This window comes from Zootoca vivipara, chromosome 2, assembly GCF_963506605.1.
Source record: "Zootoca vivipara chromosome 2, rZooViv1.1, whole genome shotgun sequence".
NCBI classification, from domain to species: domain Eukaryota; kingdom Metazoa; phylum Chordata; class Lepidosauria; order Squamata; family Lacertidae; genus Zootoca; species Zootoca vivipara.
Genome location: NC_083277.1, coordinates 117,386,517 through 117,409,938, shown reverse-complemented (window position 1 = coordinate 117,409,938; position 23,422 = coordinate 117,386,517). Strand labels below are relative to the sequence as shown.

General features: G+C 44.3%; 2 protein-coding genes across 3 annotated transcripts; both read left to right on the top strand.

Annotated features, from left to right (window-relative positions):
- The first annotated feature begins 1,599 nt into the window (after positions 1-1,599).
- LOC118077235 (17-beta-hydroxysteroid dehydrogenase type 6-like) lies at positions 1,600-7,985 on the top strand. Of its 2 annotated transcripts, XM_035100747.2 has the most exons (5): positions 1,600-2,010; positions 2,310-2,568; positions 4,192-4,349; positions 4,639-4,881; positions 7,484-7,985. In XM_035100747.2, exons 1-4 carry the CDS (start codon positions 1,698-1,700, stop codon positions 4,854-4,856), a joined length of 948 nt encoding a protein of 315 aa, XP_034956638.2. In that variant the 5' UTR covers positions 1,600-1,697; the 3' UTR covers positions 4,857-4,881; positions 7,484-7,985. The 2 variants fall into 2 exon arrangements, with proteins under 2 accessions (XP_034956638.2, XP_060128097.1); XM_060272114.1 differs by lacking the exon at positions 7,484-7,985 and having other exon boundaries at positions 4,639-5,055.
- Positions 7,986-8,650: 665 nt separating this feature from the next.
- Positions 8,651-20,217, top strand: LOC118077249 (retinol dehydrogenase 7-like). The gene is made up of 6 exons (XM_035100785.2): positions 8,651-9,389; positions 11,442-11,763; positions 12,812-13,070; positions 14,313-14,470; positions 15,071-18,454; positions 18,823-20,217. Exons 2-5 carry the CDS (start codon positions 11,451-11,453, stop codon positions 15,286-15,288), a joined length of 948 nt encoding a protein of 315 aa, XP_034956676.2. The 5' UTR covers positions 8,651-9,389; positions 11,442-11,450; the 3' UTR covers positions 15,289-18,454; positions 18,823-20,217.
- Positions 20,218-23,422: the final 3,205 nt, after the last annotated feature.

Sequence of the window (23,422 nt, the reverse complement as noted above, 5' to 3'; positions counted from 1 at the left end):
TTATAACGAGGAACTGGAAGAAAGAGACAACTCCAGAGATTATAGAATGGCAGATACTCATGTTAGAATATTTACAATTAGCAAAGCTGATGGGGGCAGTTAGAGGAACATCGAAACAAAAAAATACACAGAAGGTGGTTGATTTTTAAAGTTTATTTAAAACTTTATTGTACAAACAACTACATATTAGCAGAGATTGAGTGATATATTGTAAAAAAGAAAGAACAAAAGACTGTATATGAAATGAAGAGAAGTGATAAAACATGAATAGAAAGATATGAAAGATACCTGTGGAAAAAGAAAGATATTAAATGGTATAATGGGAAGGATTGGAAGGATTGAGTTGAAGAACAAATTTATTATGAATACAATCTCAGTAAGGGTTTTTTTGTGTGTGTTTTTTACTATATGTTCTTATGTCTTATTAGGTGTGATCTTTTAAAAAGATGTGTGTAATATGTAAGTGTGTATGTATCAATATGCTATTTTTAATCAATAAAGCATATTAAAAAATGAATCTTCCCCTTTCAATTATACACGATAGTTAGTAACTTCCTGTCACCACTAATATGTGCTTATAACAACTTTATTTCAAGCTAATATTCAGTAGGTGACACTTTTCTCAAGCTTCAGGCTGGGAGAGGGGGGGGGAAGCTTCACTTCCTGAATTTCTTCTTTGTGGTCACCCCTTAAAGGCCCAGAAACATCTCCAGAGAAGGTTCAGAACTTTAAAAGGTACAAGATATACCCCAGTCTCTAATAATAATAATAATAATAATAATAATAATAATAATAATATATCTATACCCCACCCATCTGGCTGGGTTTCCCTAGCCACTCTGGGCAGCTTCCAACAAAAGATTAAAAATACATTAGAACATCAATCATTAAAAACTTCCCTAAACAGGGCGGCCTTCATATGTCTTCTAAATGTCAGATAGTTGTTTATTTCTTTGACATCTGATGGGAGTGCGTTCCACAGGGCGGGCACCACTACCAAGAAGGCCCTCTGCCTGATTCTCTGTAACCTCACATCTTGCAGGGAGGGAACCGCCAGAAGGTCCTCGGAGCTGGACCTCAGTGTCCGGACTGGACGATGTGGGTGGAGACGCTTCTTCAGGTATACTGAGCTGAGGCTGTTTAGGGCTTTAAACATCAGCACCAACACCATTTTGCCACCCCCCCCAGTGGTGACACCCGGGGTGGCCCACCCCACCCCCACCCCCACCCCCGTTCCCCTGCCCCCGGGGAGAGTGTGATCACACAAAACAAATCAGGGATCGGACCTTGAGCAAGAGCAATATGTAGTGCAATAATGGCAAAATAAGGCATATGGCCTGTTGGATGCTAATGTTGAGTTTGCACAATATTTGAACTCAGTGTTGCTTATTATAGATGTAGGTAGGATCTTACTGTTCCTCTTTCTTTAGTTGTTCAGTTAATAAGTAGCTAGCTAGAGCTATTCTTTATACTTCTTTTAGCCCACCTCTACTCCACGCAGCTTATTGCATCATGCACAATTTCTCCTTCCCCTCCACAACACTGCAAGGGAGGCTAAATTGAGTGGTGGCAACATAAAAGGTGAAGTTCTTGGTGAAGTTCTTGGTGGAGCAGGATTTAGAAATATGCTCCTCTAAATCCTGCTGGGGCTGTTTGTGCCCCCACTCTTGCAAGCTTCTTCCCTGCAGGTTTCAGCCATGTGGCTCTACCTGGCTGCCCTGTTGGGGCTTCGCTTCCTTCGCCAATGGTACAAGGAGAGACAGACGGTGGAGAACCTGACGGAGAAATACGTCTTCATCACGGGGTGTGACTCTGGCTTTGGAAACCTACTTGCCAGGCAGCTGGATGCCCGGGGTCTTCGTGTGCTGGCAGCCTGTCTCACGCAGAAGGGGGCAGAGCAGCTGGAGAAGGCCACCTCAGAGCGCTTGAAAACCACCATTCTGGATGTGAGCAGCACAGAGAGTGTGGCAGCAGCGACGGAGTGGGTGAAAGGGTGCATTGGAAACAAAGGTGAATCTCTACCTTCCTTGCGCTGCCTCTGTGCTATTTGTGGGACGGGGGATTAGACTTGCCTCTCTGTATTCTTTTGTAGGCTACTTTCCCCACATAATTAGGCCCAAAGTGCCTCACAACATGTGAAATGAAGAATAGGGATAACAATTCAGAAAAAAATAATATTAGGAAGAATTGTGATTAGGGTTCCATAAGTAAACACAAACAATCTATGCATGTGATTAGCTTATTTCCAACTTTATTGAGCTCTGCTAAGGTTGCCTAAGAGGATGAACATGCCTTCTTTCTTCACACAGGGCTCTGGGGCTTGGTGAACAATGCAGGCATAGGGGTCCCAACAGCTGCCAATGAGTGGCTGACGAAAGATGACTTTGCAAAGGTGATCAATGTCAACCTTCTTGGGATGATTGATGTGACGCTACACATGCTGCCCCTGGTGAGAAGAGCCAGAGGGAGGGTGGTCAACGTGTGCAGCTCGATGGGACGACTGGCCTGCTTTGGAGGTGGTTACTGCCCATCAAAGTTTGGTGCGGAAGCCTTCTCTGACAGCCTGAGGTAAAAAGAGCAGCTCTGTACAGTGTTGCCTCGCTAGACGAAATTAATTCGTTCCACGGGTCTTTTCTTATAGCAAAAAATTCGTCTAGCGAATCCCATAGGAATGCACTGAATTTTTTTCGACTTTTTTTTGCCCATAGGAACGCATTAATTGATTTTCAATGCATTCCTATGGGAAACCGCGATTTGCTAGATGAATTTTTCGTAAAACGCATTCGTCTAGCGAGGCAAGCTCCGCTCGAAAAATCCTTTCATTAAGCGGAAATTTCGTTAAGCAGGGCATTCGTTAAGCGAGGCACCACTGTAGTTTCTTCTTTTGCAACACGCAACCTCCAGATGTTTCATTCCATATCAAGTGATCCAACTTTTTCATCCCATGTTACCCAATTTTCTTAATATTTTGCACACTTGTTGAATTTTCAAAATTCAGTTTGAAATTTCAAAAAAATTGACAATTTTGGCCTTTTCAGACTACCTTAAAAGCTCAGACCAGAATTGAGATATGTCAAAAGTGAAAACACAAATCTCTTCAGAACTGCATGGGCTTTAATATGATATGTCATATGATGGACTTAGTTTAAAATAAAAATGTAAGTTACAAAATTTATTTTTAAAAGGAATGATTTTACAATATTCCCAATTTTTTCCCTTGAGAACTCAATGGGGTCACATTTTTAAAAATATGTTGTACATACATGACTGCCTTATTGGGTTCTATTTTAGATAAATGGGTCTTCTGTTATATTCTGAAAAATATAAGAGAATAAACAAAATTTCAAACTATATTATCAGTTACTTCAGGCATTTCTTTAGAAAGCCATTCAATTAAAAGGTGTCCGAAAAGCTAATCAGGCTTGTCTTTAAACAATGTGTTCCAAAGCCAATGCTTTTGCATGACAGAATTAATGCATTGAAAGAATTCTTGTTAGTACTTCATTTCATGAATATGACAACAAAATACATATCAAACAAAATTATGAAAAAAATACGTTTTTTTGAATTTGCAAGCCTGAGATGGGATGTGTGGCTCCCAGTCCACTTTTGCTGTCCATGCTCTAGATGGTTTTGTCTAGGTCCTAGGCCAGGCATAGGCAACCTTGGCTCTCCAGATGTTTTGGAACTACAACTCCCATGATCCCTGACCACTGACCTTGTTAGCTAGGGATCATGGGAGTTGTAGTTCCAAAACATCTGGAGAGCCAAGGTTGCCTATGCCTGTCCTAGGCCAACCTACCTTGCTGTGTTGCTGGTGTCACTTAGGAGAATAGCAAAGGCCTTTGAGAACAGAAGAGCCAAACATGATTTGTAGAAAAGTTGATTATGGTGTCTAGAAATGTGTGTATTTCAGCTCTTTATATACCACTTAATTTTTTAAAGTGGCAACTTTAGAGCACCAGCATTCCGACGGCTGCCTCTTAATACAACTAATATCGTGTTATACAGAACCCATTGCAGGGCCAGGCTTATGCAAGAGGGCAGAAGACAGGGGGTTGTATTTCCCTTCGTTTCTCTCTCTCTCTCTCTCTTTCTTCTTTTCAGAAAGAAAAATGTACCTTTCGATGCATGACCTGCAATATTACCGTGGCTCAGTAACAAATTCTTTGCTTTCCTTCCCCAATTCAGGAGAGAGCTCCATCCTTTTGGAGTCCGAGTCAGCATAATTGAACCTGGTGGTTTCAAAACACATATTTGCTCAAATGCAGTAGAGAATTTTCAGGCTGTATGGAGCCGGGTACCTTCTGACATCAGAGACTCTTACGGGCAGCAGTACTTTGAGGAATGTGAGTAGAGATGGGGGAGAAAATCAGTTCAATTTGCACTTCAAGAAACAATAAGCAAACTGACACCCAGCTATCCCTCTGAATTTGCACACGCCAAAATGTGGCAATGCAGTCTGGAAGCACCTGATGGTTCTTTTCTTTGGCATCCAAAATAGTTTCAGATGTTCCTCCTTTCATTTAGCTATCACAGGGAGGAATGCCCAGAAGGCAGTCTTTCCCCAGAAGATTAAATTTGCCTCCAATGTTGTTGCAGATCCAACTTTTCCATTTGTTTGTTTCTCCCACACAGGTTGCAAATTGTCCCAGCAACAATTTGATGGTTGCAGCGACAAGCTTCACCTGGTCACCGACTGCATAGAACATGCCCTGACATCCTGCTCCCCTCGCACTCGCTACTCTCCAGGCTGGGATGCAAAGCTCTTCTACCTTCCTGTCTCTTACTTGCCAACCACCATTGCAGACTATGTGTTGACCCGCTCTGGGCCCAAACCAGCACAAGCCGTGTAGATCATTGTGAAGAACAACATTACAGGTGGCCAAACAATCTAAAATATTGCATCTTTTAGGATCCTATTGAGATGCAGGCTTAGTAATCAGTAGCTGTAAAGAGAAGTGATTTTATTTTAATTTTTTTTACTGATGATTGGCTGATGCAATACTTTACTACCCATTTATCTAGGAACAAGCTCCATTGAACTCAGTGCCACCTACTGTAAGTCTGAGTACCAAACTTAGAACCAGATGTAAAGAACCAAACAGGAAATATTCATTTAGTCCCATCTCACCACAAAAATCCTGGGAACTGTAGTTTAAGGATGCTAGGGGTAACCTATAGTTCCTTGGAGCGGGGAAAATTTGTGCTCCCTGTAATCCAGTTGGAACGCATATTCAATTAAAGCTGGTAACAACAACAACAACCACAACACATTATTTGTACCCCGCCCATCTGGCTGTGTTTCCCCAGCCACTCTGGGTGGCTTCCAACAAAGATTTAAAATACATTAAAATGTCACACATTAAAAACTTCCCTGAACAGGGTTGCCTTCAGATGTCTTCTAAATGTCAGGTAGTTATTTTTGACATCTCTTTAGGAGGGCGTTCCACAGGGCAGGTGCCACTACCGAGAAGGCCCGCTGCCTGGTTCCCTGTAGCTTATCGAAGTGAGGGAACCACCAGAAGGCCCTCAGCGTCTGGGCAGAACGATGGGGGGTGGAGACGCTCCTTCAGGTATACTGGGCCGAGGCTGTTTAGGGCTTTAAAGACCAACACTTTGAATTGTGCTCAGAAACGTACTGGGAGCCAATGTAGGTCTTTCAGGACTGGTGTTATATGCTTTCGGCTGCCGCCTCCAGTCACCAGTCTAGCTGCCACATTCTGGATTAGTTGTAGTTTCCGGGTCACCTTCAAAGGTACCCCCACGTAGAGCGCATTTCAGTAGTCCAAGCGGGAGATAACTAGAGAATGCACCACTCTGGCGAGACTGTCTGTGAGCAGGTAGGGTCTCAGCCTGCGTACCAGATGGAGCTGATAAACAGCTGCCCTGGATACAGAATTAACCTGTGCCTCCATGGACAGCTGTGAGTCCAAAATGACTCCCAGGCTGCGCACCTGGTCCTTCAGGGGCACAGTTACCCCATTCAGGACCAGGGAGTCCTCCACACCAGCCCGCCCCCTGTTCCCCAAGAACAGTACTTCTGTCTTGTCAGGATTCAACCTCAATCCGTTAATCGCCATCCATCCTCCAACTGCCTCCAGGCACTCACACAGGACCTTCACTTTAAAAGAGAGGTAGAGCTCTAAATCTAAACTATCAGTAAGCTTTCTGCCAGCATGGCAGGTCATCTGGAGGCCAACAGCCATCCCAGCATTCCTCTGTTTTACCTATTGCTTTGGCATGTTTGCGGTACACTAACTCAGACAACTTTAGACCCAAAGCCATACTTCTGCTTGAGGCGCCACGGAAGATGGCTGAAAATTCCATGGCTCCGGCTCTCACAGGGTAATTAGAGGCTGAGATGGGAGTAATCAGCCTCCCAAAATCTTCCTGGGGGGTATGGGAAGACACAGTCTCAACCGCAGATGCCCAACAACCCACCCCCAAATTTGGAAGGAAGGAGGGGCTGGGGGGCACTGGATGGAATGCCCCCGAGAGAGTCTGGCTCTCCTGGACGCTGTCTCCGTGAGCGAATCAAGTTCCATTTCTTAAGATGAAAAATTGGATTTAAGCTTTGGACAAGCGAGGAGGGAGGAATTACTCTGCTAAACAACCCAGCCACTGAGGTGCTAAAAAAAACTGAATCGAAGAAGGGCTATATCAAAGTTGGTATGTTGGAATGGAATGGAAAAGGGGGGGGGACTCTTTTATTATTCTACTTCATTATTTTACTTGGCAAAAATCCCCAGAAGAACCGTTTACAATATTTATAGCAAGCAAGACTGGAAAGTTTGGAATTCGTTGATATAATATGGCTTCAAAATTATAAACTCTTGAGCTTGTTTGGAGGTTCTAGCAGGGGAGCGCAGCTATCGTATACCCTTGACCGAAGAACGGTACACTCCTTCTATCTGGGATGGTCGTCCTCTTCCACCGAGCGCGCAGCTTCGGGAGGGACGCACATGGAGCGGTGAGGGAGGAAGGGGACACTCGCCTAGCCAGCCAGATCAGCCAAATCAACCCTGGCGATCAATGGGGTGACATATACTAGTAAATGAAGGATGGAATGTTTTTTCTTTTTCTTTTTTGTTATTTCTTTTTGTTGTATTTTCTTTTGACTTGTGAATTTTTCTATTGTTATTTTGTGTATTTCTTTATGAAAACTGATAAAAATAATTTTTTAAAAAACAAAATTATAAACTCTATAGAAATGAAAATATATTAATTAAGGTTCTTGATTTTTTATTTGCCTGGAAGAGGATAAAAGATTCTCCAATTCTCCATTAGACAGGAGCAGGATCTCATTAGCTGCTGGAGTCTTGTTAAAAAATCTTGGGCCAGTTTCCTGGAAGCTTTGTGGGCTGTGTTGCAGTTATAATTTGGAAATCTGCCATGTTGGAAGTCAAGACCGGGTTGCAGAATTATGAATAGTCATAGGGGGAGGTGAGCCTTTAATATGTCATTATATTTGTATTTCCAGTTTTGATATGGTAAATCTCCCCTGGAAAGGCTATGTTTGATGCAACCGGTTTGGGAAAATTACTGAGCAGACGCTTAGACTTGATTTTATCGGAACTATGTGAAGATGGCGGCTGCCGGCAGCAGTGAAAAGACTTTTGGATAGACTCGGCAGAAACACCAGCATGAGAGGAGATACTGTGAACTTATGGAAGGGAATCATAGACATAAAATCCACACAGAAACACATCATTGTTTGTTTTAACTCACTTGTGGGAACAACTCAGAGCCTGCGAAAGAATGAAGGATAACAACAGAAAGAAATAGAGGAATCACCGGAAATGACTATGAAATGCAGTAGAATTATGATCAGGATTAGAGCGTTCCGAGCTTGAAGCATGGAAAGTCTCGAAAAATTGATAATTTGGCCGAATATTTGGATTATTTGATATGTATATGTATAATTTGGAATTTTAATGTGATTGGATTGGATTGTTGAAGCAGAAAATTTAATAAAAATTATATATATATATAAGCTTCAGACCCAAAGCCACAGGGCTAAGCAGCAAAATGTGAGCTTATAAAACTTGAAGGAGCAGCTCATGGGGGTTGCACAAACCCTGGTGTCATCAGTTTATCAACCTGGTGGTGTTTCCAGGGGGCCTATACATTGCCCCCTGCTCTCGCTGCTCCCTTCAACATGAAGTGGTGAGGGGGGGTTACCCTCCCCCCTTCCTTGAAACGTACCTAGATCTGTGCTAAGCAAGAAAGAACAGAGTTCTTCACCACTCCTTTCAGTTCGGAATTATTTCAGCACTCCAATTTATTGATACCCCCACTATGCAAACCATAAGCGAACTGACAAAAACCTAAAAAATTCCTTCAGTAGCACCTTAAAGACCAACTAAGTTTTTATTTTGGTATGAGCTTTCGTGTGCATGCACACATCTTCAGATACACTGAAAGAGAAGTAACCAGACCCTTATGTATATTCGGAGGGTGGGGGGTGGGGGTGATGGGAATGGGTGATGGGCTGATAGGAGTGGTAAACCTGTTGATGACTGTTAACGACTGTTAATGACTGCAATCAGGGCTGGTGCTAGGGTTTTTTGCGCCCTAGGCGAGATCACCTTCTGCCCCCCCCCCATTTCCCAGAGTTGTTGACCTTTTTTAGAAAAAATAAAAGTGGAATAAAAAATAAAAAAAAGGGAAGCAATGCCAGTGTATAATAGAAAACCCAGATTTATCAAAAGGACACCCCTGCGGCCTCTGGAGAGGCTCCGTTTGGACCTGCCGTGGCTTGGCTTCTCCCGCCAAGGCGACGCAGAGAAGCGCCAGCCCGGGCCAGAGGCAGCACCGGGCCAAAAGTTGGTCCTGGCCGGTAGACTGCTCCTGTTGCAAATCGTTCCAACAAGTCATGTGTGGATTCTGTCTCTATATACGTACTAGAATTCATGCAGCAAAGCAAGCTGGCCGGGTCCAGCCTCACCCTTCCTACTCTAGGTGAAATGGAATTTTGCAAGCACTCTGCCCATCTTTCTATCAGCAGGAGGAATGTGCTTCTGCAAGAAAGATGTGCTCAACCCCAGGCTTTTTTTCCTGCTCTAGGCAAAGGATTTGAGTTATTTTGCTCTATCCATATATGGACAGAACACAGGGGGAAGGGGCTGAATCTGTGGCACAGTGGGAGGGATTCTGTGTGTTTCCTTCACCAACAGATTCCCCTGTTAGTTTAAAGAAGGCAGTTAAATTTCACCACCTAATTGAGTTAAACCGATCCTTGCCAGAAGGGAGGAGCTCCCTTTGCAACCAGTGGAGTATGAAAAACAGCAGCGGGCAGATAAGGAGCAACAGCTAACAGGAGAGGGAAGCATTGCTTTACCTGCTGCACAACTGAAGCTGAGAGCCTTTCCTCTAATCAGCTGCAGGTCTGTCTCTTCCCTTTTGAATTGTACAGTACATGATAGTTCGTAACTTCCAGGCACCACTAACATGTGCTCAGTGGTGGAGCTTCATGCTCTGGCAGGGGGGGGGGGCGGACAGCAGGCGGGGGCGTGGCACACATCCTGGGGGTGTGGTGCATTGCCTGAGGGGGGCGTGGTGCCTAGTGCAGGCGGGGGGGACAGCCGGGATGGCACCCCACCGGGATCGTGCTGCCGGGGTCGGTGCGCTCCCCCCGCACTCCTCTTCCTCCGCCAGTGCATGTGCTCATAACAACTTTCTTTCAAGCTAATATTCAGCAGGTGACACTTTTCCACAAGCTTCAGGCTGGGGGAGGGGGGGAAGCTTCACTTCCTGAATTTCTTCTTCCTGTGCACCCCTTAACGGCCCAGAAACATTTCCAGAAAAAGTTCAGAACTTTAAAAGGTACAACATCTACCCCAGTCTTCTTCCCACTTATTACTCAGAAGGAGATAGGAATTTAGCACTTAGTAGAAACACAGCTTCAAAAAGGTTGGTGACCATCAACTACAAAATACTTAGTGACATTTGAAGGGAACAGTTTGTTCATTCAGTACAAGCCTGGGAATTGGCCCTTGGAACAGTTAGGCTGGTGTGGGCCAAAAGGCCTCTATGTTCTGTTTTGTGATGATAAATACTTAATTCCTGAGTCCAGGTCACAGGCTCTTCCTATTGTGAGCAAAGAGACAATGGGGAGGTTTTTCCCATTTCCTCCCTCCTGCAGAGAAACATTTGAGGTCAATTTGGGAGAGACAAAATGGTTTCAGGGCTCCCCCCCCCTGTACTTTTCAGACATGCGGTTTATATATTTATGCTTGCTACATTTATTTTATATCTTAGACCTTATACTTCTCATAACAATGTATTTTCTGAAACTCAGTAAAACTTCATTATTATTTTTGAAGAGGAAATCAGTTATGACCTGCAAGGTGCTAACACTGGGGTTTCTTTATTTCTGAGTTGATCCAGTGATTGCAGGGTTCACGAGTTAATGTTACTGCCAGTCAATAGAGCAGGGAGGCCCTCCCATTAGTTTCTAGCACCTGGTATTCTGAAATATCCTCTGTCTTCTGTTGCAAAGTTCAGAAGAGTGAGACCATATAATAGAGGGTGAGAGGGGGCTCTATTCCATCTGGCCAGCTCAGGACCTCCCTACACACCACCCAGGCTAGTGCCCTGGAGAGGTCACAGTGCTGTTAACACAGCAGTTGGACTTAATCCCCGGAGACACATTCCACACAGATAGATGCCAACATTAATAGTTAATTAATTACATCATTTTGCAACAGCAGAAAGTCAGCCAACATAATATTTGATGGAAGATGACCTTGCACCTGAACAGAAACAGTATTGAATGTGAAAAATCCAATGTCTATAGATGTAGATAGGATAATACTGTTCCACTGTATTTAGTTGTTCGGACCCAGGTGGCACTGTGGGTTAAACCACAGAGTCTAGGGCTTGCTGATCAGAAGGTCGGCGGTTTGAATCCCTGCAACGGGGTGAGCTCCCATTGCTCGGTCCCAGCTCCTGCCCACCTAGCAGTTTGAAAGTATGCCAAAGTGCAAGTAGATAAATAGGTACTGCTCCGGCGGGAAGGTAAACGGCGTTTCCGTGTGCTGCTCTGGTCGCCAGAAGCAGCTTTGTCATGCTGGCCACATGACCCGGAAGCTGTCTGCAGACAAACTCCGGCTCCCTCGGCCTATAGAGCGAGATGAGCGCCGCATCCCCAGAGTCGGACACAACTGGACCTGATGGTCAGGGGCCCCTTTACCTTTTACCTAGCTAGAACTATTATTGATACTTCTTTTAGCTCGCCTCTGCTCCAAGCAGCTCATTGCTTCATGCAAATATTCTCCTTCCGCTCAACAACTCTGCAAGGGAGGCTAAATTGAGTGGTGGCAACATAAAAGTTCTTCCACTGAACTTCTTGGTGGAGCAGGAATTAGAAATATCCTCCTGCAAGTCCTGCCAGGGGTGTGTATGCATCCTAATGCTTGAATTCTTTTCCCCTGCAGGTTTCAGCCATGTGGCTCTACCTGGCTGCCCTGCTGGGGCTTTACTTCCTTCGCCAATGGTACAAGGAGAGACAGACGGTGGAGAACCTGACGGAGAAATATGTCTTCATCACGGGGTGTGACTCTGGCTTTGGAAACCTACTTGCCAGGCAGCTGGATGCCCGGGGCCTTCGTGTGCTGGCAGCCTGTCTCACGCAGAAGGGGGCAGAGCAGCTGGGCAAAGCCACCTCAGAGCGCTTGAAAACCACCATTCTGGATGTCACCAGTACAGAGAGTGTGGCAGCAGCGACGGAGTGGGTGAAAGGGTGCATTGGGAACAAAGGTGACTCTCGACCTTTCCTTGTGCTGCCTCTGTGCTATTGGTGGGACCAGTGCCGGATTTACGTGTAAGCTAAACAACCTATAGCTTAGGGCCTCACTCTCTTGGGGGCCACCAAAAATTTTAAAGGAAAACAACAACTGGATGTACATTTCCAAAATATAAGATGAAAAACAAATAAAATAAAACCTACATACAGTTACAGTGTTTTATGTTGTGTAGACTCCTATGATGTAAGTAATGGGCCCTGCCTGCAAGCCTGCTTCCTATAATATCACTGGTTAGATACTGGTTAGAGTGTGGCAGCAGCGACGGAGTGGGTGAAAGGCTGCATTGGGAACAAAGGTGACTCTCGACCTTCCTTGTGCTGCCTCTGTGCGATTGGTGGGACCAGGGATTAGAACTGCCTCTCTGTATTCATTTGTAGGCCACTTTCCCCACATAATTGTGTCCAAAGTGTTATAAGCATAACAATTCAGAAAATACATCAGAAATAATCATAATGAGCATTCAGTAATAAGTATCAGAGCTAGCTCCAGACATTTGGGTGCCTGAGAACATGGGACACCCCCTCCGGGAATCCTGGGAATTGTCGTTTGTCAAGGATGCTGAGTTGAAAAGTTGAAACAACATTCCAACTTGACAGATAATTTCTCTAGTCTTTGGGGTTCCCAATCTAAGTCAAACTCTTGGTGTGGGGAAAGAGAATCGATTGTTTTAACTACAAAGGGGAAAGAAGAATAATGATGTGAAAATAGAAGGCAAATTTTAACAGAGAAGGGCATGGGCATTTTTGCTGTTCTTTTGGTAACTTTTAAAATACTGTACTGTATCACTTTTGGCCTCGACACTGCTTGCATCGCCACCACCAGCAGTGACAGCTTGGCCCCAATACCGTGGGAGTTCGCCCCACAAATTTTGGCTGCTGTGAAGCAACCGCCTTACCAGGCCTCATGTGAGGGCCAGCCCTGCTAAGCACAAACAATCTATTCACGTGGTGGCCTTATTTGTTAGGGTTACTAATAGGGAAAACATACGTTCTTTCTCACAGGGCTTTGGGGCTTGGTGAACAATGCCGGCACAGCTCTACCATCAGGACCCAACGAATGGCTGACCAAAGATGACTTTGCAAAGGTGATCAATGTCAACCTCCTAGGGTTGATTGATGTGACGCTGCACATGATGCCCCTGGTGAGGAAAGCCAGAGGGAGGGTGGTCAATGTGTGCAGTACGATGGGACGCCTGGCCGGCTTTGGAGGTGGTTATTGCCCATCAAAGTTTGGTGTGGAAGCCTTCTCTGACAGCCTGAGGTAAAAAGAGCAGTTCTCTAATGTCCTCTTTTGCTTAGTTTAGTGCAACATCTGCCATACTCCCTAACCATTTGTCAGGCTGGAAGTGACTGATGCAAGTCCTCTTGGTTTAGTTGCATGGATGTTTCACCAGCTAAGTCTGGAAAAAAAGTGGGCTGCAGGGAAGAAAGAGCTGGGAAATATGGCAGCTGCCCAGGGCTTTACCCAAGACTTGCACAACTTGAGATGACTGTATCCAGGCACAGGCCATGTCCCCGTCTGGCCTTGAACCAAACTTTTCAAATCACAAGTCCGCAATCGGATGTGTGGCTCTCAGTCCAGGACCTTCTCATTAATGGTGAACATGCTATGGATGTCCCCGTTTTACTTAGAATAGTTCAGGCCCAATATGCTTCATAGAAACATGTTGAAAAGTGTGTGCTTTTTCCAACAATTTATGTACCACTTAATTATCAAAGTATGTGCTTTCCCCAACTATTTACGTACCACTTAATTATCAAATTATCAAAGGGACTGAGCAGTTATCTGCACATATGCACTGCCCAGGCTCACGTAGCAGAGAGATCCCTTTGGGGCTGCTAACACTGCGGTTTGACTCCACCCACAGAGGCACACTCCATTCTCTCTCGAGATACATGGATGCCAACAACTAAACCATGAATGTGTAGCATTCGGAGAGAAATTCTGTGTGGCATCTTCTCAGGGTTGTTTGCACTGTAATCCTGTAATCTTCTTCTGCACAAAGGAGGTTTGGCAAAACCCTTAATTGCTCTTTTTTTACGACACGGCGGGGTCCCAGAACCCAAAGAACAGAGTCTTGTTCCTTTGATACAAGTGACCTGCCTTGTCCCTCTTAACAAGAAGACTGGGCAGAGATGGCAAAGGCTGCAGGGAGGAGGGTGGGAAGCAGTCCTGGCAGAAAAGGCTCCTTGCTTTCTGCAGCAACTTTTACCAACTAGGTTAAGGTCTCCTTTCAGGAAGGCATTTGATATATCGGCTAGACTCTGAAGCATGTCCTCATGACTGTCTCTTAATACAACTATTGCTGTGTCATACACAATCCTCTCCTGGGTAGAGCGTGTCCAGGGTCCTGCAAGAGGGCAGAAGGCAGGGGAGTTGCATTTCCTATCTTTTCTTTCTCCTCAATTTTGATTTCTTTTTTATTTAAAGAAAGATGTTCCTACCCACGGGCCATGGCTCAGTAGGCAATAATGTTTCTTCTTTTATTCCTTTGCATTTCAGGCGAGAGCTCCACCTTTTTGGAGTCCAAGTCAGCATTGTTGAACCTGGTGGTTTCCAAACAACCATTTTCACACAAGTAGTAGAGGATTTAAAGACAGTATGGAACAGAGTTCCGTCCGACATCAAAGAAGCCTATGGGGAACAGTACTTGGAGAACTGTGAGTAGACGGTGGAGGGGTTTTCGGCATGGTTTGCATTTTCCTGCAAACTTACCCAATTCGCACTTCATGAAGCAATATATTAACCAATACATAGCTCTGCTTAGGAATTCAAACTCCTCTAAATTTAGCAACAAGTTCTCCAAACCAACAATGGGTACAAAAATGTGCGTATTAGAGAGAAATTGGCATCAACAGTGAACATAATACACAAAAACACACTAAGCAAATTGATCACAATAGACAAAAATGCACTATGCAAGGAAATAATGTTTGCCAAAATGTGTATATTGTGAAAGCTGAAATGCTGATGACTTTCAAAAATCATAAACTGAAATGAGAACCAAACTGAAAGATTTTGGGGATATTGAAACCGAGAGAAACCAATATGGACAGGTGCATCCATTGTAGATTTAAATCTTTTGAGACTGTTCTGTTTTGAAGCCTCCAAAATAGTTCCAGATGCATCTGCTTTGATTTAGTTCTTCTAGGGATTTGTACCTTGAAGCTAATCAATCCATTCAGCTCCCAAAAGATTTAAGTTACCCCCCTACATTTACAGCACTAATTTCTGTTTTGTTTCATATTTCTCACACACAGTTTGCAAATTTGCCCAAGTTTCATTTAACGCTGCCAGCAGCAAGCTTCACCTGGTCACTGACTGTATAGAACATGCCCTGACATCCTGCTACCCTCGCACTCGCTACTCTCCAGGATGGGATGCAAAGTTCTTGTACCTTCCTGCCTCTTACTTTCCAACGTCCATCGTTGACTTTGTGATGAGCTGCCTTCTGCCCACACCTGCTCAAGCAGTATAGATTGCTTTGAAGAAAAACCTTTACAGTTGTCCAAATGAGCCAACAATCTGTGGATGGAACACAAGCCTAATTGCATCTTTATGTTTACATTTTTATTTTGCTTGCTTATGTGAAGCAGAAAACGCAAAAAACAAACAACCTTTTGCAAGCAGTATAGAGTGCTTTCAAGAAAAAGCTTTACAGTTATATTGCCAGGGGGAAAGCCAGTAGATGGTGTTCCTGTTTTGAATTAATCTTACACTGCATTTCTATATATGGTGGATGAGATAAGGAATGCAGCTGCAGGCATGGGAAAGAAGAGAGTGGCCTCACTCTGAACCAGCTGCAGAGATAAGTAGGAGTATGAGTGGAATCATACTCTGACTTCAAAGGAGGTGCCCTTAGAAGTGGATGGGAAAAAGGACGACAGCATAAAACACTTGCTACAGAAACAGTGGGAAGCTGCTCCAGGACGCTATAAAAGGCCCCAGCTGCAGCAATCCAACAAGATTCCAGTTTGGACTGACTGGATGAAGTGCCAAGCATATTTTGGCCTGAGAAAGAGGGGCCCTAGGGCAAGGCTGGGTGGCGCAGGGCGCCAGGGAGGCACCGCGCTGCTGTGCCTGTGGAAGCCACGCTGCGTGCTGCGCCCGCCAGCCAGCTGCACTGGGAAACGTGGCGGGGGGGCGGGCGCCGGAGGGATCGGCGCACCATGGCGCCCGGGCACCCGATATGCTTAAGACGGCCCTGGTGCCGTCAGCGATTTCTGGAATGTCCCCTGCAAAAATGATGGATAGCTGAGCTAGCTTCACAACTTTATCTTTGAGTATTCTTTCTTATACAGTCATACCTTGGAAGTCGAACGGAATTTGTTCCGGAAGTCCGTTCGCCTTCCAAAATGTTCGCAAACCAAAGCGTAGCTTCTGATTGGCTGCAGGAAGCTCCTGAAGCCAATCAGAAGCCACACCAGACATTTGAAAATCATTCTGGTTTTCGATGGTTTGGGAGCTGAAACATCCAAGTTATGAAGCGTTTGGCAACCAAGGTACGACTGTACTTTAATTGTATATTAGCATCTGTTGCTGCTTCTTTGCTTATTATTATAGTAGTTAATAAAGCTTGCTTCTACTGCCTAAAAGTTTGAGATGCAAAGAACTCACTGCTGCCTCAGGATTACCAGGGTTGGGTGATTGTTGGGGAGGCATAACCATTGGGCATTACACAGTTGTCTAAATGAGCCAACAAGCTGTGGATGGAATAAAAGTCTAATTGCATCTTTTAGGATCCTAATGAGAGGCCAATTAAAGAGAAGTGATTTATTATTATTCTGAACTATTGTCTGTTGCAGCTGAAGTTGCAATGCTTTACCACTCATTTACCTAGCTAGGAACAAAATACATTAAACTGTGGGACTTCAGTCTAAATGGACATGCTGTGTCAGGCAAGCTTTTGGGTCACATGGCCTAGAAGGGGTCATAAATGGTGCGACAAGAAAAAATATAGAATCATAGAATTGTAGAGTTGGATGACCCCCAAGAGTCATATAGCCCAACCCCTCTGCAATGCAGAAGCGTCATATAGCCCAACCCCGCTGCAATGCAGGAATATAGAATCATAGAATTGTAGAGTTGGATGACCCCAAGAGTCATATAGCCCAACCCCTCTGCAATGCAGGAATCTCAGCTAAAGCACCCATGACAGGTGTCCATCGAACCTCTGCTTAACAATCTCCAAGGAAGGAAGGCACGCTTGGCAAATCCACACTGTGATCAACTCCCACTCAGAAACCAATGTCCCCACTGTGGAAGGACACGTAAGTCCAAAATTGGTCTCCACAGTCACTTACGGACTCATTGTTAAAACCATGTTTGTGGAAGACAATCTTCCTTGGCTACAAGTGACCACCAAAGAAGAAGAATTAGAAGTCTAACGGAGAGGTGTCCCCTTTCCCTTGTGGTGAGTCTTCACCTCCTTGCTGGGGTGGGGGAACTCTGGCACAACAGGACAGTCAAGATCTTCCTTGCTTTCCTTCCACAGGTTCCTGCCTCCGCTCATTTTCTGCTGACTGATAAGAGACATAGAGGACCCTCCTTTCTGGAGTCAGGCTGTCAAAGCCAGGCCCTAGAGCAGTTTTTGTTTTTATTACACATGTTGTGTTTTTATCTTGCATTTTTATGTTGTGAACCACCTTGGGACCCAGTAGTGTAGTTGGGGGGATGCCCAGCCCAGGTGGCACTTACCTTTGTGGGCAGAATGCCTGAGCCCCAGGTGATGCAGAAGCCCAGGCGCCCCACACTCCCCTGGCTACATTCCTGGGCCGTGTCTCCAGGGGCTGTTGCTGGTGCTCCCTTTGACCTGCTGGAATCGAGCTGCTGGGGGCAGGGGGGCTCAGGGTGTTTTCCCCAAGGGAATAAAGTTAGTGAGGAAAGCGGCCCAGGCATCTGAAGTTCCCCTCCTGCTGCGGCTGTGAGTGCCTCGTGAGCGTGCTCGCTGGAGGAACCAGAGCAGGGAAACTTTGCACCCCTGTCTCTTCCTTTTGCACTCCTTAGCCATGTAACCTGTATGCAACCCAACCCAGTGGCAGTTGGAGAAGCCTAGTTGCAACCACCTCGCTTTGTCTCTTTGGTTGCCAATTTTCAGCTTTTCCGACCGCATTCTGAACCTTGATATTGTACAGTGGTACCTCGATTTATGAACACAATTGGTTCTGGAAGTCTGTTCATAAACTGAAGCGTTCATAAACTGAAGCAAACTTTCCCATTGAAAGTAATGGAAAGTGGATTAATCTGTTCTAGACGGTCTGCAGAGTACTTAAACTGAAGTGTTCATAAACTGAAGCGAACTTTCCCATTGAAAGTAATGGAAAGTGAATTAATCCGTTCCAGATGGGTCCGCGGCGTTCGTAAACCGTAAATTCGTAAACCGAGGTGTTCATAAACCGAGGTTCCACTGTAATTTCTTTTTACAACACTTCCATTCAAGCTGGGCTTGGATTTCAGTTTCCAGGAGGGATGGAAAGCTGGATTGGAGCAGCAATGCTATTGAAATCAGTGGCAAAAAAGACAATCACGGAAACGTATAATCAGCGCAAAAACAAAACTATGCCGTGATAAATCTCTGAAATGAGATATTGATAAGGTGAATAATACTAAAACTCAACTAATGATTACTCAAAGAAACATAATAGGTTTAAAGGTAAAGGTAAAGGGACCCCTGACCATTAGGTCCAGTCGTGACCGACTCTGGGGTTGCGCGCTCATCTCGCATTATTGGCCGAGGGAGCCGGCGTATAGCTTCCAGGTCATGTGGCCAGCATGACAAAGCCACTTCTGGCAAACCAGAGCAGCACATGGAAACGCCGTTTACCTTCCCGCTGTAGCGGTTCCTATTTATCTACTTGCATTTTGACGTGCTTTCGAACTGCTAGGTTGGCAGGAGCTGGGACCGAGCAACGGGAGCTCACCCCGTCACAGGGATTCGAACCGCCGACCTTCTGATCGGCAAGCCCTAGGCTCAGTGGTTTAACCACAGTGCCACCTGGGTCCCCTATAATAGGTTTAAATTTCCCAAAAGAAACTAGGATATAGAAAAGACATGAATATCTCAAAATAACCTCTAAATAAAGTAAACCTTGACGAGGTGCCGGCTAAGTGACTCGTTTCACTGGAAAAATCTCTATCTGTTTACACAGAAGGAAAATATTAAGGGGCCGAGGTTTCCTTATAATCAAAACTAAACAGGAGCTGTAAGCTCTGAAAAGAATTGAAAATTACATAGCAGTCAGGGATAAACTTCCCCAAGATAAGACTATAGTTGTTTAAACTAATGGTTAGCTAACCTATGGGACAATTCAAGTAATGAATATCATTGCTCTTGGAAAAGATTAAGTGAAGGGCTGTAAAAGCTCTCCTAGTTGTGATGGTGTGACGCCACTGTTCAGACTGCTAGAGGGTGTTTCTGATTCTTGGCTTATATACCGAGTGGAGCTCCATTTCTTAAAGGGCTAGGAACAATTAATTGTCTTAGGGCGTGTTAAAGGACACTTTCAATAGTAAAATGCAACAAACTTACATAATGCTGGTTCTAAAATGCTCTTAACATAAAGAGACTTATAGAGGAATAATAGTAATGAGTATGATTGTAAAATGAAAAGGAGCTATCCTTGTTTATAATCACAGAACAACACTGTAAGCGCTCTTGATCTGAACAATAAATCCAAGCTAACTTCTTAAAGAAACTGATGTTTGTGGCCTTATATTTAACGTTCTTGGATTTGATGAAAATGGGTATTTACAAGAAAGGACTAAAATCCATATTCGTGTTGAGGCCTGTAGGTGTTAGGGATGCAAACCTGTGTATCCAATATGTTTCTTTTTGTAATGATTTCTTTGGCAAAATATCCAAATTTGGTTCCTTGCTAGTATGTTTGTAGATAACAAACCACCTGAAGTCTGTGGATCTATGGTTCGCTCTTATAAAATGTGATGTGAGCGATGCCTCAATAATTTGGTTTGCAATGCGGCAAACCAACCATCACAACTAGGAGAGCTTTTACAGCCCTTTGCTTAATCTTTTCTAAGAGCAATGTTATTCATTACAGTGGTACCTCGGTTTATGAACACAATTGGTTCCGGAAGTCTGTTCATAAACTGAAGCGTTCATAAACTGAAGCGAACTTTCCCATTGAAAGTAATGTAAAGTGGATTAATCCGTTCCAGATGGGTCCGCGGAGTACTCAACCCGAAGCATGGGTGTAATTGGTTCTGGAAGTCTGTTCATGAACTGAAGCATTCATGAACTGAAGCGAACTTTCCAATTGAAAGTAATGGAAAGTGAATTAATCCGTTCCAGATGGGTTTGCGGCGTTCGTAAACCGAAAATTCGTAAACCGAGGTGTTCATAAACCGAGATTCCACTGTAGTTGAATTGTCCCATAGGTTAGCTAACCTTTAGTTTAAACAGCTATAGTATTATCTTGGGGAAGTTTATCCCTGCTATATAATTTTCAATTCTTTTCAGAGCTTACAGCTCCTGTTTAGTTTTGATTATAAGGAAACCTCATCCCCTTAACATTTTCCTTCTGAGGAAACAGATAGAGATTTTCCAGTGAAACGAGTCACTTAGCCGGCACCTCGTCAAGGTTTACTTTATTTAGAGGTTATTTTGAGATATTCATGTCTTTTCTATATCCTAGTTTCTTTTGGGAAATTTAAACCTATTATGTTTCTTTGAGTAATCATTAGTTGAGTTTTAGTATTATTCACCTTATCAATATCTCGTTTCAGGGATTTATCACGGCATAGTTTTGTTTTTGCACTGATTGAAATCAGTGGGGCTTTCTTTAATGTAAGTTGGGGCTCAGATTTCAGTTTTAGTAAAGGAGAAACCCTTGGCTGCTGCTATATAAAATAAGGGTCTGGAGCCCAGCAAAATGGTTCTTTTCCTTTCCTAAAAATAACCTGCCTTGTCCCCCTAACAAGTAGAATCGGCAGAGTGTGGGAATGTATTGTTCAGGGTGGCAGGGTAGGATGTATTGTTTATTAATATCCTTCCTAACTTGCACTAGCAAGTTCCTTTACTTAGCAGAGTTTATATTCCCCTTCTCAAGCACAGCAGAAATCTGGTTGCAATTCAACCTCCCTTAGATTGAATTGTATGTTCCTGATAAGATCCCCTTTTAAATCCCCTTTATTTAAAAGAATAAAGACACCACAGTCTTATTCTTAAGCAATAAAAAGAAAGTAAAATAAAAAAAATTCCTTCAGTAGCACCTTAAAGACCAACTAAGTTTTTATTTTGGTATGAGCTTTCGTGTGCATGCACACTTCTTCAGATACACTGAAATTGGAGTCCCCAGGCGCTTATGTAGAGAAGGGGGTGGGGAGGGGAGGGGAGGGGGTATCACTCAGAAGGGTGGTGGAAGTGGGTGATTGACTGACTGATAAAAAGAAAGTTTACTCATGATCAGGCAGAGCACCATAAGGGAGATGACCTGGGGGATTGCTTGGCTGGCAACCAGGAAGAAAAGGAAGGATGTTCCAGGCCAGGAGGAACAGGAAGTTTCGACTGGCTGGACCAAACATTCCCTTGCATGGGAAACAAGGAATGTTGTACTTGACTGCTCTCAGTGGATTGCATCCCACACAGAGGTACCAGAGGTTACAGATAGTTTTCTTTTATTATTGATGATTGGCTGATGCAGCTTAGGCTCAATACTTTACTACCCATTTACAGTGGTACCTCTACTTACGAATTTAATGTGTTCCGAACACACATTTGTAAGTCGAAAAAATTTGTAAGTCGAATCCCATAGGAATGCATTGGGAGAAAAAAATTTGTAAGTCAAAGCAACCCTATCTAAAAATTCGTAAGTAGAAAAAATCCTATCTAAACCGCATCCAAGATGGCGGACGGAGCTCCATTTGTAAGTAGAAAACTTCGTAAGTAGAGTTATTTGTAAGTAGAGGTACCACTGTATCTAGGAACAAGCCCCATTGAACTCAGTGCCACCTACTGTAAGTCTGAGTGGCCAGGCACTTTCTGCCACACCTTTGCCTTACTCTCCAGCCAAGTGGTCCAGAAGGAGTTATGTGGTGTTAAAAGATAAAACATCTTCTTTCATTCCCCACTTATCTGGTTCTAAGGAGGTTTATTTGGAATCATTCTTCAAAGTTTGGAATTGATGTAAAGAACCAAACAGGAAATGTTCAATTTAGTCCCCTCTCCCCACAAAAATCCTGGGAACTCTAGTTTAAGGATGCTAGGGGTAACCTATAGTTCCTTGGAGCGGGGAAAATTTGTGCTCCCTGTAATCCAAATTGGAACGCATATTCAATTGAAGCTAGCTATAATCTAACTATCAGTAAGCTTTGTGCAGGTAAAGCAGGTCACCTGGAGGCCAACAGCCACCCCAACATTCTTCTGTTTCACCTATTGCTTTGACATGTCTGCAGTACACTAACTCAGGCAACTTTAGACCCAAAGCCGCAGGGCTAAGCAACAAAATGTGAGCTTATAAAACTTTAAGGAGCAGCTCATGGGGGTTGCCTAAACATTGCCCCCCCCGACTTCTCCCTTCAGCATGAAGTGGTGAGGGGGGTTACCCTTCCCCCTTCCTTGAAACGTCCCTAGACCTGTGCTAAGCAAGAAAGAACAGAGTTCTTCACCACTCCTTTCAGTTCCAAATGGTTTCAGCACTCCAATTTATTGACATCCACACTATGTCAATATACTTTTAGCTGCTTCTCCTTCTCCTTCTCCTTCTCCTTCTCCTTCACACACACACACACACACACACACACACACACACACACACACACACACACAATACCCTATACCCAGGGGTCTCAGAGCGGTTCACAGAATAAAATGATATAAAACCACAAGAGACCCAATGACAATAAAACAACAGACCAACCCGCCCTGCCCCCCAGTCATTTTAAAAGAGCATAGGATGTAAATCAGATCAGCCAAAGTCCTGGCTGAAAAGGAATGCTTTTACCTGGTGCCTAAAGATGTATAATGAAGGAATGAACTTCCCTGGGGATAGCATTCCACAGATGGGGGGCCACAGCAGAGAAGGCCCATTCTCGTGTTACCACCCTCTGAACCTCTCGAGGCACACAAAGGAGGGCCTCTGAAGATGATCTCAGGGTCTGGTTAGGTTCATATGGAAAGAGGCAGTCCTTTAGGTATTGCGGTCCTGAGCTATTATATCATTTTAACAGCTTGGGAAGTGTAGTTTAAGGTTGCTGGGAATTGTAGTTTAAGGTTGCTGGGAATTCTGGACTTGCTTTTTATCAACAAGGCCAAGGTGGAGGGCAGTTCCTCAGGCTGCCCACAGCTGTGTCCCCTTCAGCTGCACCTCGGGTTTTGAACATTTCGGAAGGCAAACCGGTTTCCGGAAGAGATTTCACTCGTGAACCAAGGTACCACTGTAGAGTACACAATTAGTAAGTACACAATTGGTTCCAGGGAGCTGTTCGCTCCCCGGAAAGTACTTAAACGGAGCGGCGATAGCATGCGTGCGTGAAGCACCGATAGATCGCTTCTGGGCATGCGTGTGTCGCAGAACCCGGAAGTAAACACTTCTGGGTCCGCGGAGTACTCAAACCGAAAGTACTCAAACTGCAGCGGACTTAAACCGAGTTATGAC

What these genes read in the sequence shown, in the direction of transcription:
- LOC118077235 (XM_035100747.2), top strand. Translation starts at nt 1,698, where the DNA reads ATGTGGCTCTACCTGGCTGCCCTGTTGGGGCTTCGCTTCCTTCGCCAA. An exon ending in GCCTTCTCTGACAGCCTGAG is followed by an intron (nt 2,569 to 4,191) that starts GTAAAAAGAGCA and finishes TCCCCAATTCAG; the next exon opens with GAGAGAGCTCCATCCTTTTG. An exon ending in GCAGCAGTACTTTGAGGAAT is followed by an intron (nt 4,350 to 4,638) that starts GTGAGTAGAGAT and finishes TCTCCCACACAG; the next exon opens with GTTGCAAATTGTCCCAGCAA.
- LOC118077249 (XM_035100785.2), top strand. Translation starts at nt 11,451, where the DNA reads ATGTGGCTCTACCTGGCTGCCCTGCTGGGGCTTTACTTCCTTCGCCAA. An exon ending in GCCTTCTCTGACAGCCTGAG is followed by an intron (nt 13,071 to 14,312) that starts GTAAAAAGAGCA and finishes TTTGCATTTCAG; the next exon opens with GCGAGAGCTCCACCTTTTTG. An exon ending in GGAACAGTACTTGGAGAACT is followed by an intron (nt 14,471 to 15,070) that starts GTGAGTAGACGG and finishes TCTCACACACAG; the next exon opens with TTTGCAAATTTGCCCAAGTT.